We start from the raw sequence: 18,167 nt of genomic DNA, 5'->3' as shown, positions 1-18,167 counted from the left end.
TGTCACCCCACCCCGAGTAAAGGGCAGCCAGTAGCAGCCTGCCTGCCCCTTCCTGCCTCCCTCTGCGTTTGTTTTCCAGGAAACAGTGATGTTTCCACTGAGAAACTCAAAGTTATCTTTTTTTTTTTTTTTCCCCCACTGTATTTCCCTTTCCAACACAATTTAAGCTCCAAGAATATGTAACAAAAGCATTTGCAATGAGGCCAGGAAGTGTTGTCTTAAGGGAGAGTTGAGCAGCCTGGGTAACTTACTCCTTTAAAATTCCTGTGAACACGTTGACAAATTATGTGGAAGTGCCTTGACCACATATTTTTACAGGTCACTGCCTACCTGGATCTGAATTGGGGTGGTGGCTGCATAACGCGAAAGGAGGATGTTAACAGGAAAAGAAAGTGCTTTAAATTCTGGGGAAATTCTCTTGTAATAGCTTACAGCCCTGACCTCAGCATGGGACAGTGAGATGTTAAGTATTTGGCAAAGACTTCTTGTAACGCTGAGCCTCCTCAGGGAGCGGCTCGGTTCGCGTGTAAGTCAGAACCAAGGGCTGTAGTTCCAACTCGGTGGAATCCCCTTGCTAGCAGAGTTCCAATTAACCCCTTGAACCAGGCTGCTTTCCTACCTGGGGCCAGGCAGGAGACATCTGTACCCCCCCGTCCCTCTGCCACCCACGTTTGCTGTCCCGTTTTGTCCCGTATTGCCCCAGTGACCGCCTGAGCACCGAAACCTCGCGAGCAGGAGCTGCCCCAGCAGCTGAGCCCTGTGATAGCAGCTCTGCGCCCACTCAGGTGGAGCAGCTGAGGCCGACTTGCTTTATCTTGCTCTGACATCCCTTCCCCATGCTGCAGAAATCAGGCCAAGCAGATGGTGAGAGCAAAAGTGAAAGCAGGGACGGAGGGGAGGCCTGTCCCGTGCTGCTCTGTGCGCCCACGCTGCCAGGCTGCGGCTGGAACAGTGGGAGGTTTCCAGCAAAACCAGCCAGCGAAAACAAGGGTTGAGCTGCTGGAGCTGCTCTTGGCTTTCCAGAGAAACCTGCCCTCAGCTCCTGGCCCGCTCCCCGCGCTCCTGCCATCCCCGTGCAGGCCGGGGGCATCACCCACGGCCCCCAGAGCCTCTCTGGGGCTGAGCAGGGCAGCAGAAATCAGGACCAGGATGGGTAAAGAGGCTCAAGGGAGGTCTCCATTGCTCCAGCTTTCTTTTTCAGACCACTTACTCCAAACACATGCCCAGACATTACCACATGGATTGATTTCTCTCTTTCTCTCTTTGCCATTTAGAAAATAAATGAGTGTTGATAAAGAACTGATTGAACAGCAAATCTGACCATTATTGAGATATCTCTAAAAGCCGACACCTTCCTGAAAAGAGCATGAAATATGAAAATGGAACAGCAGGCAGTTGAATCCACAGGCTATTCTTGATAAACAATTACCATTTATTCCTAAATGTAAATAAAACCCCAGAAAGGCACCTAAATATAAGGCAATTAGTGTACTGTGTAGGACAAGGATGGTAAGCAGCCAACAGCATCAACCTGACATTTCCAATCTCCCTGTTGCAGTAGGACAACACTGGAGAGTGTATTTAGCAGTTACCCCTCTGTGTCTGTGTGTGGTCGCTGTGCTCACAGCCTGCAGCGTTACAGAGCTGCCTTCCTCCATCTGGAAAGCAGAAGTAGCTCCTTTACAGTATGAGATTAGTAGATACCCAGACCGCTCGTGGCTGTTATCTTTCATGTAGTCTGAACAGAAATATAAACGGCAAAGAACTTGTCTGGTACAAGAAAAGCTTTTGCTAAAGAAAGTGCTTAAAGTACTGAAGATATAAAGATCAACATTCAATTTAACGTGTAAAGTACTATGATTTCCTGAAAGAAATGGGCACTTAATTTTGCAAGACGGAGAAGTCAGCATTTTGCTTTCAGCACAACCCTGCTGGCAGCTGGCATAGGTGTATCTGCTACAGCCAGAAATTCCTGGTAAATTGAGGAAGCAGCTCAGCCCAGTGGAGAGATTTGGGCCCTTTACAGCCTGTCCTGAGTCTGTGTATTTACAGTGACTGTTATGGCAGCAGGTCAGCGTTGCTAGCGAGCAAGGAAATGTGCGGTTGTGGAAACACCAAGTCAAGCAGGTTGTGACATAACCGAGCTCTGTCAGAAATTCTGCAGAAAGCCTGAGGAGTTTCTGAGCAACACTGGTTTCCCACCCCCAGCCTGAAAAAAAGGCTGGTCAGATCAGTAGGGAACCGTAACTGGATTCGGGATGTTAGGAGGAAATTGCTGAAAGAGAGAAAAACTCAAATGGGAGAAGGAACTATGGGAATTAGCCAACTCTTGCACAGGTAATTTTCAGTTGATTTCTTGGAACATTAAAACATATCACAATTAAAATACCACATTTTGTACATGCACATGGGACAGACCTGATCGAGCTTATTCTTTGTTTTAAAGCCAAGTTGAAATGTCCTGACAAGTACGACCATTGCAGGGGGCGCTTTAGAAACAGAACACGGCGAAGGGTCTGCATGCATTATTCTTACAGGGCTATTTTTGTTTGAAAAGCTAACAAAATATTTAGATAGGGCATTTAACTGCATGTCTTGTCTACATCTGCAGTGAGATGGCAGGAAGAGCAGCACGTGCCAGCTGTCTTTGCTGTCATGCAAGGGAAGAGCAAATGCTTCCGCCCAGGGTTTCTTCCACGGGGGTGCCTTGGTCACGGCATCACTGGAGGAGGGCAGACCCATCACAAATAAACTGCTTCAAAGCTGCAGATGAATCCTTCTGTGCCATTCCCGGGGGCCATATATGCAGCCTGGGGAAAAGGAATGTTCACATGAAGATCAGCCCAGCTGTGGTTTCAAGGAGAGTTAAGGTTTCTGCCCAGATTTTAAAAAACCCGTCCAGTTTGGGGGTGAATTTTAGCACTGACTTTAGAAAGGCCCAAACTAGTTCCTCCTTCAAACATTAGAGCTGTTTTGGGGTATTGTTCTCTTTTCCCCATCGCATCCCTTGCTCCAGCCTTCTGGCACCGAGGGGCTGATTTTAGAGGACCCGTGTTTTGGGGCAGGAGAGTCAAGTTCCTGAAGCACAACGCAAAGCGGCGTTTCGCAGAGGTTAGATCATGTGTCAAGCTGCTGCTTTGATACGATCTCCTGAAGAAGTGCCAAGAATGACAAGAGTAAAAAAAGAAAGAACAACAGGAAGAGATTTTTAAATCAATCTTCGTTCTGAAGTTACATAATAGAGCAAACCAAAAACTTTTAGGCAAAAACAAAGGACAAAGTTTTCCCCTTCCCTTCCACATTATATGATCTAGGATGCTTCTAGCCTTCATGTGTTCCTACCAAGGGTCCAACGTCACCAAACTTCATCTCCTTTGAGGCCTGCAAAGCCTGCTTGGAGCCCTTTTCATCCACTGATACCACTGCAACGTCTTTCCTACAGACACTTCCACAAGTGCCCAACCGCGCAGCCCTGTTACCCTGCCTTTAACGCCACAAGGGGGATTGTTTGATTCCTTGCTTACCAGTCCAGACAAATACCTTGGGGTTTTGAGCCGTCATCCTGGCAATGCTAACAGGTTGGAACAAACCCCACCTTTGAGAAATGTTGGAGCAATGGGGAAAATCCCTCCTGGCCACACTACACCTGCATGGGGGCATTTCTGGACCTGGGTTTAGGCACCAGCCTCGTCACATTTGTGTAACAGCCCCGGGCTGTGTGGGTTGACACATACCACAACAGTGGTGACAGATCTTCTGGTTTTGACCCAAAAGACCTGATGGCTCGAGGCTGGGCAAGTTCAGCTTGACCCTGACACCAGAGAAATGCTTTTCATTCAGTCTCCAGTTGGGTAGCGAGACCCTCCGGTGGGTGTTTTGTCTTTATTACTTACAATTACATGCTTATGGTTCCCACCCACACACTGTTTTCAACACAGCTGAAACTCACCCTTTTTATGGGTAAAATAATCCTTTGCAGCGGATGGGGAATCTGTTGTAACAGCACTTCTGCCATGTCCAGCTTCTCCTGGCTGCCCACGACCTCGCTGGTGTGGAACAAGGTTAGTGTTAGTGCGTTGCCTCTCGCTGCCGGAACGAGGACAGGAGCCCCAGCACTCTTAAAAGTTACGTGGTACAAAGTTATCCCTTGCTTTTCAATATGGCAAAAAATCAGTTAAACAAAATCTGTAGTGATGCGAAAGCAAGGAAACAATTGATAAATGAAAATACGTTTCGTACAAAGCAAAGCTTTGAAGCAGATACCGAACCAGTGAAAAATATAAATTATACAGAGAAAACTTACAGAAGAACACAACAAAAAAATCACTCACTTCCACAAAATGATGCAACTTTAGACCGTTTAAAGTTTTCAAAGCAGCCGGCTTGGGGGAGGATGCCAGAGATCCCCATGTACTTTGGAAGACACACGGATCCTTGGCTGGTCCCAGGAGAATAGTAGTGTTGGGTTTTGTACAAAGGTACAACAAACCTGAACGCTGAGGTAGTGCAGGTCCTTGACACTGAAGAGAAACATGGGAATAGGAGTGGGAATAACCAGGGAGTCACACTGATGGGTTCCCTCAAACTCCAAATGAGCCTTCCAGGACTGACCTGGTGTCCTGGAGAAAGAAGAAGAATGGGAGAAGGAGATGGTATTTTGGAGTGCCTTTTTATAAAGGCTGAGCTTCATTTCCCACGTGAAAGCCTTCTTAGAGGGTTGGATGCCATTTCCACGGGGTTCTGAAAAGAAGGAAAATCACGGTGTGAAATTCATCGAATGACTTTTTCATAGAAATGTGATAAAGCAGCGAATTAAATTGGGGAACGTGGGACTTAATGTAGAATCATTTCAACTCACTTTGGGGAGGAGGACTCCTCTCCATTTCTTTTGCTCCAAGTTTGACAGATGTGCTTTTCTCTAGGGTATAAAGAATAAGCATTGCTAGGATCACTACCCTTTTCTTGCACAGCCTGTTCATTCCTTACTCACTTCAGCAGCACTGCATTTGTTCTCTTTAAAATTGCAGTATGACTTCCACCAGACATGTCCTGTACTAAGCAATCACAGTACGTTAAGCTGGTTCACACTAAACACTGAACTCATCATAAATACTAAACTCAACTGAAACCACCTTTGCATTCAGGCACAGCTCCGCTCCAGACTCCGTTTGTTTTGTCCGTACTCGTACAACGGATGCTCGCGTTGCCAACGAGCTGGAAGGCAGAGTCACAGTTGTAAGTCACTGTGGAGTTATATGGAAATTTTTCTACGCCCTCGCCATCGTGCTTTCCATTGCTGACTTGGGGAGGTGAAGAGCAGGTAATTACTGCAGGAAAGAAGGTCAGCATGAGTATTGCTAAGAACTTCAGTTAAATAATGAAAATGCGAAATGATTCTTAAGAGTTCTTGAAGAGAATAAACTCTATGGATAACTGAAGATGGGTAACTAGCATTGCCTTCTCTCTAGATCATCTCTCCCTTCTTTCTGAAGTGTTTCTGTTGCCACATTTTTCTCCCTCTCACTCCAAGGATCACAAAAATAAACAGGCAACTTGTCATGCTCTGGCTTGTGACTCATCAAAACCTCAAGCCATCACCTTCACTGCTACCTTAAGTCATGAGAAAATACGTTGATCTTGTGGGAATAAAAGTGCTGAAATACAGTGTCAGCAGCAAAATGGGTATTTCTCGGCTGCAGTGTTGGCGACAGATCTGCCACACAGTATCAACAAACACAGTGTATGAAGACAGGTTTGGACTAGACATTAGGATGCAGGATCTGCTGGAGTGAAGTCAAAAGTAACATTGGATTAATCTTACATTCGCAAGTTGGAAGTTTACTCCATTCAACATTGTTTCCTTTAAGCCAACACTGGATGAAATGACTCCCATCTAATTTGTACCTAAGTGAAAATACACAAGAAAAGAAAAAATTGTGTAACTATCCAGAAACCAAGAAAAAAATTTTTTCTCCAGTATCAGTATGATCAGGAGTGTAGGAAAAGCAGTTTTAAAGCAAGCCGATGTGCAGATACACACTGGTTAAGAGGAGAGCTCCTTCACATTGCTGGCTCACAGTCAGTTTTCCACCCACTAACACCCCCAAGTCCTTTCCCTTGGGGCTGCTCTCCATCCACTCCTCACCCAGCCTGTGTTTGTGCTTGGGACTGCCCCGACCCATGGGCAGAACCTTGCACTTGGCCTTGTTGAACTCCACGTTTGCACGTCCCCCCTCTCCAGCCTGCCCAGGCCCCTCTGGATGGCACATCCCTTCCCTCAGCGTGTCGTATTCAAATGCCTCCACCACTACATCCAGTGGGGACCACTGGGGTGCAATAGGGATCTACATTTCATTAAAGTGACTTTTGGATTTGTTTGCTGGAAGTTAATACATCTTGTTCTGACAGCACCAACACCTTCCCCAATCTCTGAATTACATCCTCCTGTTCAAAAAAATTCATCATTTGGACGTGATCGATAGTATCTAATTGCTTAGATAACATTATCCCTCCACCCTGATGTGTATTTCCAAAAATCAGCTGAATCCCAGAAGGGTGGGACATGCTGTCATTTCCCCAAAATCCCTCCTAAGGGAACATCTGGAGAAAAACCCTCTCTAATATATGAAGCAGCTGCAAAGACTGGCAGAACAAGCCAAATGATGCCAGCTATTTCCTGCTAGAGGGGGAGGAATCCTAGCTGGAGTTGCAAGAGCTTAATTTTGGTCAGTCTACTGCATCTGGACCCTGATTGAAAGCAGGCAGAAAGCGTGAGTCAGCTCACTGACTGGTGGAAAGTGTGCTTCATTGCAGTTTTCTAGCTAAACATTATTGAATTTTAAAAAATCCCAACATAACCCCTTTTTATTCAATATATCTCAAATATGTTAAGCTGAAATATTTTAGGTAGGTTGTTTTGAAGTCTATAGTTATAAACTGACAGTACAACCAGCCCCGTTGGGATAGGTACCCCGAGTCAGTTAAATTTCCTCTGGATGACACTTGAAGGAAAAGGCAGCCATAAATTCAGACCCTGGTCCCTTCTCTCCAGCTGTCTCCTATTCCTTCCCAGCCCAAAGCCAGAATTCAAGTGGGAAAAGCAGCTGCACGCTGTGCACTCAGAGCCACGCTGTAGGAATGATATATTGTGAAATAGCAGCCCAGCCCCTGTCCACAGGCTGACCACAGCGGCCTGGAGTTTGTATTCCAGTGCCAGCCCCAGTGCACTGGAGCTGGGCACATCGCCCCGCGACTCACCCATCTTCGCAGAAAACCTTCACTCTTGCACCGAACTGCAGGTCTGTAAGAACGACCATCCCTCCCCCGGGCAGCACTCCCGGGTCGCCGCAGGACCTCCCTGCCGGAGGACGAGCCAGTGTTAGCAAAACGCACAGTGATGGGGAAATAAAAAAAGCTAAAGAAGGGACAGACTTAGGGGGGTTATACCCAAAACATTTTACTTCCCACGTGTCACCGCCGAGGTGTAGGGGAAGGTGTGGATCCCCGTAAGCATCGCGCAGGAGGGCGGAGGAGGAGATTTGCAGAGGTATTTCCATCTCAATAGTTTGACAGTGAGTTACTCGACTGTGACAAATGTATTGCTGCCACATTGGTCTTAATATTACATGGATTTCACAAAGAAACATGTTTTGTCTTCATTCTGAATTTCAGTGCTAGAATTGCAAATTGGCATTCGCCCTCTGCATATGCCGTGTCCAGATGCAAACGTATTTCCTAACACACAAATCAAACCAGATCTCTTCATGCCAGCAGAAAAAAAAAAGGACATTATTGATACTCTGGCTGTTCACTCTTAAATATGAATATCAAGGAATATCCACCTAATTTTGTGTTAAGCGAGTAGCTATTGGGATGATAACGACCCAGCTGCATTTCAGCACGTGGGTTGGGAGCAGCTACCGGACCTGCTCTGAGCTCCACAGCTGCTTTTCGGCCAGCACAGCGGAGCAGAGCAGAGATACTCACTCCTGCATAGCTCAGCAGCTTCTGACCACGCCAGGTTTTCAAGGCAAGTGCTGGTGGGGGAACTTTCTGAGGTGTTCTCATAGCCAGGGCGGCAGACGTAGCTCACGTTGCTCCCAACAGGAAAGAAATTAATCCTCTCGTCCTCCTTGGACAGGGCAGCAAACCGCAACCTCGTCGGGGCACCACAGCTCCCTGGCAGTCAAGGAAAGCGGGTCTGAAAGAGCCACCCACCCAGAGGCACGTGAAATAAACCTTGGAATCACCGAAATGCTCTCACTACGGTGCTTTTGGAAAGCTCCTCACATTCATCACAGGTTACTTCTCTTTTCTTACCAGGCTGCTGTTCTGCATCTTTTGCAAAGCGGAGGTGAAGATGCATTAACGGCACAGGCAAAGCTGTTAGTAGGAAATAAGAAGTTACATGCACGTGCCGTGGGGCCGCGCACGCTGCAGCTGGGGCTCGGGAGACACACGAGCATCCCGGACACCAGCCACCGTCTGACTGACCCCGTCCATGGCCAGCACGGATCCTGCACCATCGGCAGCTCTGAAGAACAGCAGCAAAGGGAAGCGGGTTTGTGCCTTGACAGGAGGGGTGGTGCCATGGCAGAGCAGCTGCCGTAAGGGGTAGAAATTTTAAGCCAAGCTTAAACACAGGGGAGGGAGCTGCATTTCAAAGAAAGGAGGTATTTACGGCCACAGGGCTCGGGCAGCTTTGACCAGCGTGCGCTGGGCAGGCACTGCACCGTGTCCAACCTCCCGGGGATTTTGATGGCGCCTTCGGTGCACGTGTACGTCACCCTGGATCCAACGGGGAAGCTGCTGGCGTGCTCGTCGCTGGAGGGTCTGGAGTGGGTCATGCGAGGTGGGGGCCCACAGTCACCTGCAGCAGGAGAAAACCTCCTCGGGTGAGAATCCTGTTCCCTGGTTCCTTCCTCAGCCCCCACGAGCAGCCCAGGAGGGTGGCTGGGCTGGCCCAGGCTTCCCCTCTGGACAAAGGCACTGGGCAGGGCTGCACCCATCAGAGCATCAAGCAATGGGTCCCCAGGCTTGGGGGTGGTGGCATCACCCACTCCAGCCCCTGAGCATCAAAGTGGGATCTGGGCAGGTCTTGTTGGTCCTCCCCATGCATCCCATGGCCCCGTACTCACCGCGAGCCACAGGCATGCCTAGGAGCCCCAGCAAGGCCAGGAGCAGCACGGGGTGGCCACATCCCCGTGCCCCGGCAGGTGCCCCACAGCTCAGGGTCCCTGGGTACTTCCCCCGTCCTGGTGCTCCAGACTTCATTGCAGCAATTTCTGTGCTCCCGTGTCAAGCACTGTTGGCTCCAAGGGGCTGTTTCTGAAGCTGGGAGGAGATGCAGCTCAGCAGACTCGCCCAAGCTTCTGGAACAGTGGAAATGTTTCCAGAACACCCATGGAGCTAAGCCCTCCTGCAGCAACACGGAGAGCAGCCAGGCGTGGGGGACAACTGCCATCCACAGGCTCAGGTAAAGCCTCCTGGTCCTCCTGCCCCACCATAAGGGATGGGGGAATAACTCAACCCCTTTATTTGACCCGAGACTGGCAGCGAGTGCTGACTAGAAGAGATTTACCGAATGTTACCAGAGCAGAAAAGACCCCCACTGAGCCCCAGGCTGGATCCGGGGTAGGAAAATGCCTACCTAGTCATTTGCTGGCAGGTAACGCAGCGCTGATCTTCCGTAAGCAGAGTTAGTGAAACAAAAAATAAAAGCATTACCCTTTTTTAATTTTTTTCTTGATTGCCTGACTCATTTGTAATTAGGAACGGGTGTGAGCGAATACATCTGTGTACTGACTAACACTCTGAAATATCCTGTCTGACATCAGTCATGGCTACTCAAACACTCTTAGATACACATGGGATGTAACACCCAGTTCTTATCCATGCTTATGGGCTTCCAGCCTTGTGCAGGGAGATGAGACACTTTCTGTTTGCAGTCCCAGGTGAGCTCAGGGCGGAGGGGAGCGAGGTGTCGCAGCAGGAGGGTGCAGCCCTGCTCTCCTTGGGGCACAGGGACAACTGGAGTGGGTCAGGGAGTGCCCCTCGTTGCAGATCTCCTCACCAGGGTGGAGCTCAGGATGCATTATCAAAGCATCTTTCTGTGTAAAGATTGGAGATACCATCTCTTCCCTGGGTGTTGTGCTTCAGGCTCAACATTTAAAGCAACTCTAATAACTCATAAAAACATGCCTCTGGCAATGATATATCGCTGCAAAGATGACTGCTGCCCCTTCTCCCACCGAGTCCAGGCAGCAGCGCGCTGCCCTCAGCCCCGCGGCTGCCTGCCATGGCTGCTGCCATGCCCTGCCCGCTGCGGCTCCCCGAGTGCCCTGAGGACCAGCGCAAGCTGCCAGGGCTCAGCTCTCCATCAGAACCACCCCTGGACCACGCTGGGAACCTGCTAAATTTACAGCCAGTGTGACAGATTACAAGACACCCGTGGTTACACCTGCATCTTTATTGTCATCCTGCAGAGAAGGAGTAATTGCTGCATCACAAAGAGACATAAACTGATCATCGTTTACTGAGTGATAAGAACAGTCTTTGCTGTTTGATTCTCTACAGTTAAACTTACAACATCTATTCTTAGCATTTGCTTGCCAGAAAGGGGAACGTGGAAGATGACACCAACACTGATATCTGTTGGGTACAGTGCTGGGCCAGAAACATGTTGCCTCTTTTAACCCAGGGATAAGCGAACAAAAGCCTTTACAAACACACTTCTTCATATGTAACTGCCCTTAACTAGATGACTAGAAATCAGGAGCTAGATTAACAGGAAATCACGTAGTTGAAGTCTCACTTCAGTACTATTTCTAGATAAAAGTATGCTAATGCTATGACAGGCTGAGTTTGGTATGGGCAGAGGGTGGGGCACGTGTGCAAACCACCGGCTGGAAGATTACTGCAGAAACACCTTCAGCAAGAGCCACCGGCCGCTCACCTCAGCTAGAAGTTTCCTTCTGTGAACTTCAGTCCCCCTCTCTCAGCTTAGCACAGTTTACGCAGTGACTCAAAGAAGCTCAATTTAATTTCTTACTATGCTTCCTAATATAAAATGAGGAAGAACACCTTTGTTAAATAGCGAATCAAGCTTGTCAGATTTAAGGAAAAGAGCAAAAATCCCTCTGTGCTCTATCATCTACCATGACAAAAGCCATCTCCCATACATTGCTTATTAGATCTCTGGCTATCAGCACGCAAGCATGAACCATAAAGTCACTGAGCGCCTTCTTACAGATACTGTGACTACACAAACTGCAATGTTCACCAGAGGAAAGGTGAGCGTTACAGTGTGTTACAGGACTCACTCGTTCAAGTTTTCTAGTTCCACCTTTAGTTTTTTAATCTCCAGAAACAGTTTCTGTATCTCCAACAGAGTTTTCACTTCTGCTATAGGCACACCGCATTCAAAGACCGTTTGAATATAACGAACCTCTTCACACACATCAGCATCATGTTCTTTCTTCTGTTAAAAAATAAACCGAAACAAAATCCAGGAAAAAAGCATGTAAGATTGCACTGCAGCAGATGGAGAGCTCTGAGCCTGAACCACCCCATTTGCCATGCACTACCCCAGCGCAGACTGCATCCCTCATTGATACCATAAGGCAAAAGCTTTTAAGAAGCTCAAACAGTTATTTTTCCTATTAGAGGTCAGGCAGCATCCATCCAGGAACTCAGCAGACTGTGGTACTTACACACTTGGGCAACGGTGTCCAGCTGCCATCAGACAAGCATGTGGCTGTCCAAGAGTCTTCTAAAGACGTGTCTCCATCATCTGAGAAGTGATATCCCTGAAGGCACTCAAAAGTAACAGTTGCATTTGTTTGGTACCACATTTTACCATCCAAAGTGCTTTTCAGCCTTCCATTGGCCACTCGTGGTCGTGGACACAGCACTGAAATGAAAACCCACAGCAGAAACAGCTCAGCAAGAGGGTCAGCATTACGTACGTAGAAAAAACCTACAAAGTTTGTGAAGACTGAGCCGGTGCAGGTGAACTTAAATCTGGGGAGATGTGAAACCATTAAAGCAAAGTTACTTCCCCAGGCCCTTCAGGAGGGGAGGGTGAAGGTCAGAGCAGCCCCTGAGACGTGTTACGTGTTTGCTGTTTTCTGACAGCATCTCAATCCAGGCATCCCCACACAAGGGTCTGCAGATCGATGTTTGTCAGGAAGAAGCGCACTGAAGAGAAAGTCAATAAGAGTGGTGTCTCCTGGCCTGTCTTAGAGCCTCCTTTAAAGAGGATTGTTGAGAAAAACTCAGCTATTGCCCGGTAAGCATCAGCTTTGGGAAGTGTGTTTCTTCTGCAAGGAGGGGAAGGTGCTAGTGGAGCCCCAAGGAGAGACACAGCTACGTAACGCTACACCCCAACCTCTCTGCACCGTCGCAGGGGCTGCTGGCTCGGCTCCTGGCTGGTACCCACCTGGCTGGCAAGTGGGCAGGGGAGGGTGCCAGGTGCCGTTGGCCAGGCACCGGCTCTCGCCATTGCCCTGCAGCACGAAGCCTTCGTCACAGGAGAACCACACAGCTGCCCCGTAGGGAAACGAGAACCTCTGCGGAGTCATCGTCCCCCTCTCGACTGCGGGCCTGGGGCACCGAACCACTGCGGAGAGAGAGCGGAGGTGGGAGCGGTGGCTTTGGGTGCTGCTCTTCCCCAGGGACAGTGGGGAACCAGGTCAGGCGGGGCAGAGCCGCTCCTCCTGATGGCCATCAGTGTGGGAGAACCAGAGTCTCCTGTTTCCGTGTGGGTCAGCCCCAGTGCGGAGCTGTCGAGCCTGCGAAGGAAGCGGGATCTCCCGGCAGCCCCGCTCGCTGTAAATCCCGTTGTGCTGAGCACCAATATTGCGCCCAGGTCCTGGCTCCAGTCTGATCCCGTACAGGAGAAATGACTCACCCCTGCACTCGGGGGCAGGCCCGCTCCACGCCAGGTTCACCCCGTCGTCGGAGGTGCAGTAGATGGAGGCGTCCCCAATGAGGGACAGACCCTCCGCGCAGCTGTACTTGACTTGTAAGCCGTAGGGGAACTGCTCCATTTTCATGCCCGAGTGCTGCCCGTTGAGGATTTTTGGAGGGGGACCACAATCTATGAGAGAATAGAGAAAGGAAAAACTAAGATTTTCTTCATTCGGTCAGGGAGACAGAAGTACAGGGAAGTAACAGGAGAAGCCAGTTATCAGTGTTTATACTTAGGGCTGCTCTCCTCAAAGTCCTCCTCACGTCTTGCCAGCTTTGGCCCTGGCTCTACCAGTGCTCCCAGACTGACCCAGCTAAGCACCCCAACCCACCAGCACGGCCCCAGTACCGCAGCATGTGTCCCCATCCCCTCCCCTTCAGCTGGCCTTCCCTTATCCCCTCCTCTTTTCCATGAGAAGAGATCCTGCTCATAAACAGGGTCAGGGAATTGTGAGTGTCATAAACCCCTTAAACAGTCCTGTGAGAAAATGGCTGCGAGTCCCATTACTCAACACATTTAATCAACCACAGTTTTGATAGAAGTTGAAAACGTTAAAGCCATTTAATGCTGTGACTTGGACCCCTTCTCCTAACACCACCTTCTCCAAGAAGTGATGCTCAGCTTATGCGATTTTCTCTGTTCCTACCCGCTGCAGCGATGCAATTCCCAGCTCACCCTTGTCGCAGTATGGCACGGGGGGTCTCCACGTCCCGTCAGACCCACACTGGATCTTCTGGCTGCCCCTCAGCACGTAGCCGAGCTCGCACTGAAATTCCACCTGGTGCCCAAAGGTGTATTCGGCTTTCCTGGGGCTGATCTCTCTCCCGTGGGGGATCACTGGGCTGGGACACTGCATCTCTGAGGAACACCCACATCAGAAAGAGCTTCCATGGTTTGGTCAGGAGGGGAGAGCAGGAGGCGTTCGCACGGGGGTGTTTTCCCACTGTCAGCTTGCTGACCCAGTGAGCCTACCAGGCAGCCTGTTAATGCTGACAGACATCCCCAACCAGACCTGGCATGGTCAGGGATGGTAATTATGTGACAACAACCGTTTCTCTTGGAAGGCAGCAGGATCTGAGCCCTGTGATTAGCTATAAATTGTGCTGAAGGGATGGTATGCTAGTAGCTGCATCACTGCATCGTTGTTTGAACAGCTAAACAATCAGTGTGAGTTGCAGCTATTTCTTTTCAGCCATGCTACCCTTTGAGCAGCAAAATTATTATTAGCGAGAGCCAAAGCACTGCTCAGGAAAGTCCTTATGGCACAGAAGTACTAGCGGGTATTTTGAAAATGATGTTATTTCCATATTAAATTGATGCTTTTGTTGGCAAAGCAAAGGAAATGACGTACTTACTCTGGCAAAGCTTTGGGATTATGGACCAGGTGAAATTTTTAAGGCAAGTAGTTACTGGAGAGACTTCGGGGAGCAAAGTGTATCCGGCTCTGCAGAAGTAGGTCACAGTTGTCCCGACTAGAAACTCGCGCTGAGGATTTCGGTCCGCGTGGTCAACAGCAGGAGGGTAGGGACAGTGACCTGGTGCCAGAGCAGGGGACAACACGGACCCTCAGAGCTGGGAGGTCCCCCCAGAGACCCTCTGGGGACAAAGCTGAGCCCTGCCTTTGGGCAGCCCAGCCTGCCCCTCGGGAAGGGTAGGAACCCCGGGAAGAAGCAAGGGATGGCAGCGATCCCTGCCACCAAACATCAGACAGTGCAGCTCGCTTGGTCCCCGTCCTCCAGCCCCTCTCCTGCAAACCCTGCACGTGCTTTTAGTGAAATACAAGCAGGGAATTACACGTGGGAGACAAAGCAAGGAGAAGAGAGATCTGTGCATACCTAGGGTGCAGGCGGGCGCCCGTGGATACCATCGGCCACTGCCCAGGCACCGCACGGTGGTGGTGGCACCCACGGGCATGTACCCGGCGTCGCACTCGAGCGTGGCGGTGCTGCCGGAGGTGAAGTTCTGTGCAGATTTCAGCTGTCCATGTGCGATATCTGGGACGGGACACTGAACCTCTGTGGATCACCAAAAACCAGGGATTTTCAGGGTTATTCTTACTGAATACAGCTACATCGACCACTGTCTCTGCTTCTCTGTCTGGTGAGTAAGAGAAAACAAATCAGTTTAACAAATGCAGCAATTCAGGCAGAGAGATTAAGGGTTAATCGGTGTGTTTGAGCAGCCACCATCAGTAGGACTCCAAATGTGTAGCGACTCCATTGCACACAATCAAACGCTGTTCCTGCCCTTTCCGAAGAGCCCTTGCTCTAGCAGGTTGCAGTACAACTCACCTGCACGCCCAGGGCTGGCGTGACTCTGGGGTGCTGGCAGCCCCCCTCCAGCTTTACAATAACCAGGAGGCTCCGACAACTGCGTAACCTCTATCACGTACACACATCACTGATGTCCCAATAAAAAAACTTCTTTGTCCAGCTACCATACCTCTCATGAGAGATATTTTGGGGCTGGTCACAAACTGTAATAACAGAGAAAACTAAACTAAAGGCAGCTATGACTGGGATTTCCTCAGGCCTTACAATAGGTGCTGGCAGGTTACCAAGGCACTGCGTGTCTCTGCTAAAATCATAAAATCGCAGCGTCACCGTGCCAGGGCAGCGCTGGCGATGCTGCCTTGGATACCAATACCCATGGAAAAAGCATCCCCACACTCATATGTGTCTTCCCCAGGCCCCAGCTTAGGTAGCATTACCCTGTTGGTAATGTTTGGATTTGGAAAATAGGCTGAGAAGCACCATGAATTTAAATTAAATTTAAAAAAAAAAAAAAAAAGTGTAAAGGCGACGCTGGCAGCCGGGGGGCAGCAGATGCCTCTGCGGGGAGGCGCTGGGGCTGCGGTACATGCTGGGGAAGTTTCTAAAAAGGCCTGATTTTAAAGGAACTGTCAACTTCCAGGCAGAAACTGCGAGTTATTCCTCTTCCTAGAGACACCCCTTAGTCAGCAGCCCCCCACTTCTCTGCTGAAGCCAGCTTGCGGGCTGCATGCCCGGCTACCTTCTGCGTGTCTGCAGGCTGCCTCAGGGCTTAAGCCTCAACCTTGGTATCAACCCGATACCACTCAAATTGCTACGACCCTTTTAATTAAATAATAAAAAACCATTACCTGTCTAATTGACTCTCCCCATCTTACCGCCATCCCCATCTTGAGTCCCAGACCATAAGGATTTAACCTCCACCCTGGGAAGAACTTCTCAGCTATGGCAGGGATGATGGAGGCAGAGGCTGATACACTCCCTGCGACACAAGCTCTGAACTCCAGACCAGAAGTTCTGCAGACGAGTGACCTGGTCCTGGGCTGTCCCAGGGACGAGCTCGCAGCCCCTGAGCCAGCTGTGCTTAACACCAGTCGCGGGGAGGATCCGTACCCCAAACATAAGACTTTTGAAGAGCATTGAAAATTTTGGGTGTCGCTTTGCAAGTACCTAGAGGTGCAGCTAAAGAGGAGAAGTGGAAATCAGAGGCAGCCCCTGGGCTCAGATCATCCTTACAGGAACACCAGGCACAGAAAGAGGTTAGCAGTGACTGCGGCCAGGGGAAGGTCTCCCACTGCATTTTACTAACCCGATTTTTACATATTTGAGCCGTAGGCAAAGCTGAGCCATGAAAGCAAAGAAAAGGAGCAGGGAAGTGACACTCACCGAGACTCCCAGCCGGCTGCAGCACAAGGACCACCACTGCCAGGAGCTGCCCCAGCCAGCGCAGACACCCCGGCATGGTGCCGCGAGCTGCCAGGCCAGCACCGTGGACAGGCGAGAGCCTCTCCCTGCCGAGAGCCCGCCGGGGAAGGGGAACCTGCTGTGGGAAGTTGGGGACAGGCCAGGCGAGCCACGCCGCCACTGCCACCCCCCCAGCCCTTCTGACCTGCCCAAGGCAAGGGGCTGCCCTCCCCGAGGATGTGCCGTGGGAGGGAACGCTGCTCTGCCTTCTTCCCCCGTGGGGACAGCAGGAATGAAGCTATTTTACAGCTAGAACTGCCCTGCAGCAGCCTGGCCTCATTTCTGAAGCGCAGGGATCTGCTGATGGGTGTGCTGGGCAGTGCTGCACACCCACCTGGCCTCTTGTGCAAGCACCCCCTGCACTGTGCTGGGGAATAGCATCCTCCGTGCGCACTCGAGCAATGGCTAGTGAAGCACCTCTTTCCTTTACTAGAGACAGGACAGGATTATTAAAAGCCAGACACAGCTGCCATTACAATTGCGGCTTTATTACAATCTGGTGGTGAAGGAGTACTGGTCCGATCACAAGACGTGTGCTAACAGAGCCCTTCCCCTTTACTGGAAGTTGCAGAAAAAATTCAGCCATTTCTTTCTTTGCGCTTTTATTTCCAACAACTGCTCTCGGTGCACACACAAAGATGCAGCGAGTGGCACTGCCGTGGCCTCAGCTACATCTGCCCTGCTTGGGAAGAAAACCTGGCACTTTTGTTTTGCTAAAAAGCAGGCTTTGAAGATTTCTTCATCGTCCTTGCTCTGAAGGTCACAGCTAATTATGCAGTTAAGTGCTTGCTCACAATAATGAATGCAACATATAAGAACAGAGCAGCAGTGGGCTGTGTCAGATTGCAGCTGAGAGGTGCAGCAGTTGTGGGCGAGCCCAGGCTCTTCCCATGTTCATGCCAGTCTGTACGACATCTGCCCAGCTCCGACAAAAATTTACTTACTACTCAGTTCCTTTGTAACTTCACACTCATCAGTGTAACAAACATATCTAAATGTAAAGCTTTAAAATGTGTAAAGTGATGCACTAACCTAACCCAGTGAGCTCTAACAGAATGAGCCAGAAGTCGTTGCTTTCTGACTCCCCATATGACCAAATCTGTTCCTTGACTGATTGGTAAATTTTGTTCTGGCTACTTAAGTACTAGCACAAATTACAAAGTCATAAAAAATCCTCAGTCAGCGTGATTACTCAACATGCAAAGAGGACGGTTGTTATGATACCAGTGTCGACAGTCAGCCAAATACTGTGGGTTTTAGCTCCTTTTCAAGTTTCTGAATCTCCAGGTACAGTTTCCGGACCTCCAGCAGAGTTTTCAGTTCTGTCAGAGGAACTCCACACTGGAAATCTTCCTTATATTGAAGAATCTTCTCACATGCATGACGCTTTTTCTTGAAAAGAACCAAAACAAAGACAGAGGGCATGAGACTCTGCTGCAGGGACCTATGTGCTGAGCATCCCC

The 18,167-nt window shown here is 49.7% G+C and overlaps 2 protein-coding genes across 2 annotated transcripts in view; one reads left to right on the top strand and one right to left on the bottom strand.

The window, feature by feature from the left end:
* The window catches only part of CR1 (complement C3b/C4b receptor 1 (Knops blood group)), a 99,538-nt gene that overhangs the window by 73,809 nt on the left and 7,562 nt on the right, over positions 1-18,167 (bottom strand). Inside the window, 31 exon segments of the mRNA XM_074850317.1 lie at positions 317-353; positions 620-839; positions 1,626-1,738; positions 1,856-2,080; positions 2,604-2,722; positions 2,962-3,150; positions 3,525-3,571; positions 3,647-3,714; positions 5,184-5,364; positions 5,631-5,713; positions 5,822-5,904; positions 7,258-7,357; positions 7,987-8,178; positions 8,320-8,382; positions 8,460-8,601; positions 8,733-8,869; positions 9,364-9,565; positions 9,881-10,011; positions 10,460-10,478; positions 10,586-10,665; positions 11,051-11,058; positions 11,322-11,479; positions 11,712-11,911; positions 12,440-12,619; positions 12,911-13,099; positions 13,646-13,828; positions 14,326-14,505; positions 14,806-14,985; positions 16,627-16,942; positions 17,039-17,133; positions 17,946-18,096. Of these exon segments, the coding sequence (XP_074706418.1) occupies positions 317-353; positions 620-839; positions 1,626-1,738; positions 1,856-2,080; positions 2,604-2,722; positions 2,962-3,150; positions 3,525-3,571; positions 3,647-3,714; positions 5,184-5,364; positions 5,631-5,713; positions 5,822-5,904; positions 7,258-7,357; positions 7,987-8,178; positions 8,320-8,382; positions 8,460-8,601; positions 8,733-8,869; positions 9,364-9,565; positions 9,881-10,011; positions 10,460-10,478; positions 10,586-10,665; positions 11,051-11,058; positions 11,322-11,479; positions 11,712-11,911; positions 12,440-12,619; positions 12,911-13,099; positions 13,646-13,828; positions 14,326-14,505; positions 14,806-14,985; positions 16,627-16,942; positions 17,039-17,133; positions 17,946-18,096 (4,271 nt within the window).
* LOC141934740 (uncharacterized) lies at positions 7,873-8,610 on the top strand. The gene is made up of 2 exons (XM_074850423.1): positions 7,873-8,029; positions 8,141-8,610. Exons 1-2 carry the CDS (start codon positions 7,873-7,875, stop codon positions 8,608-8,610), a joined length of 627 nt encoding a protein of 208 aa, XP_074706524.1.

The sequence above is a fragment of the Strix aluco genome, chromosome 25 (genome assembly GCF_031877795.1).
Source record: "Strix aluco isolate bStrAlu1 chromosome 25, bStrAlu1.hap1, whole genome shotgun sequence".
Taxonomy (NCBI): Eukaryota; Metazoa; Chordata; class Aves; order Strigiformes; family Strigidae; genus Strix; species Strix aluco.
Note: the sequence above shows the minus strand (reverse complement) of the source record. Positions and strands in the feature narration are given on the sequence as shown.

Excerpts from the sequence above, each read along its gene's own strand:
- LOC141934740 (XM_074850423.1), top strand. The coding sequence starts at position 7,873 with ATGATAACGACCCAGCTGCATTTCAGCACGTGGGTTGGGAGCAGCTAC. Across the intron at positions 8,030-8,140 it reads GACCACGCCAGGTTTTCAAG|GGCAGCAAACCGCAACCTCG; the intron begins GCAAGTGCTGGT and ends CTCCTTGGACAG.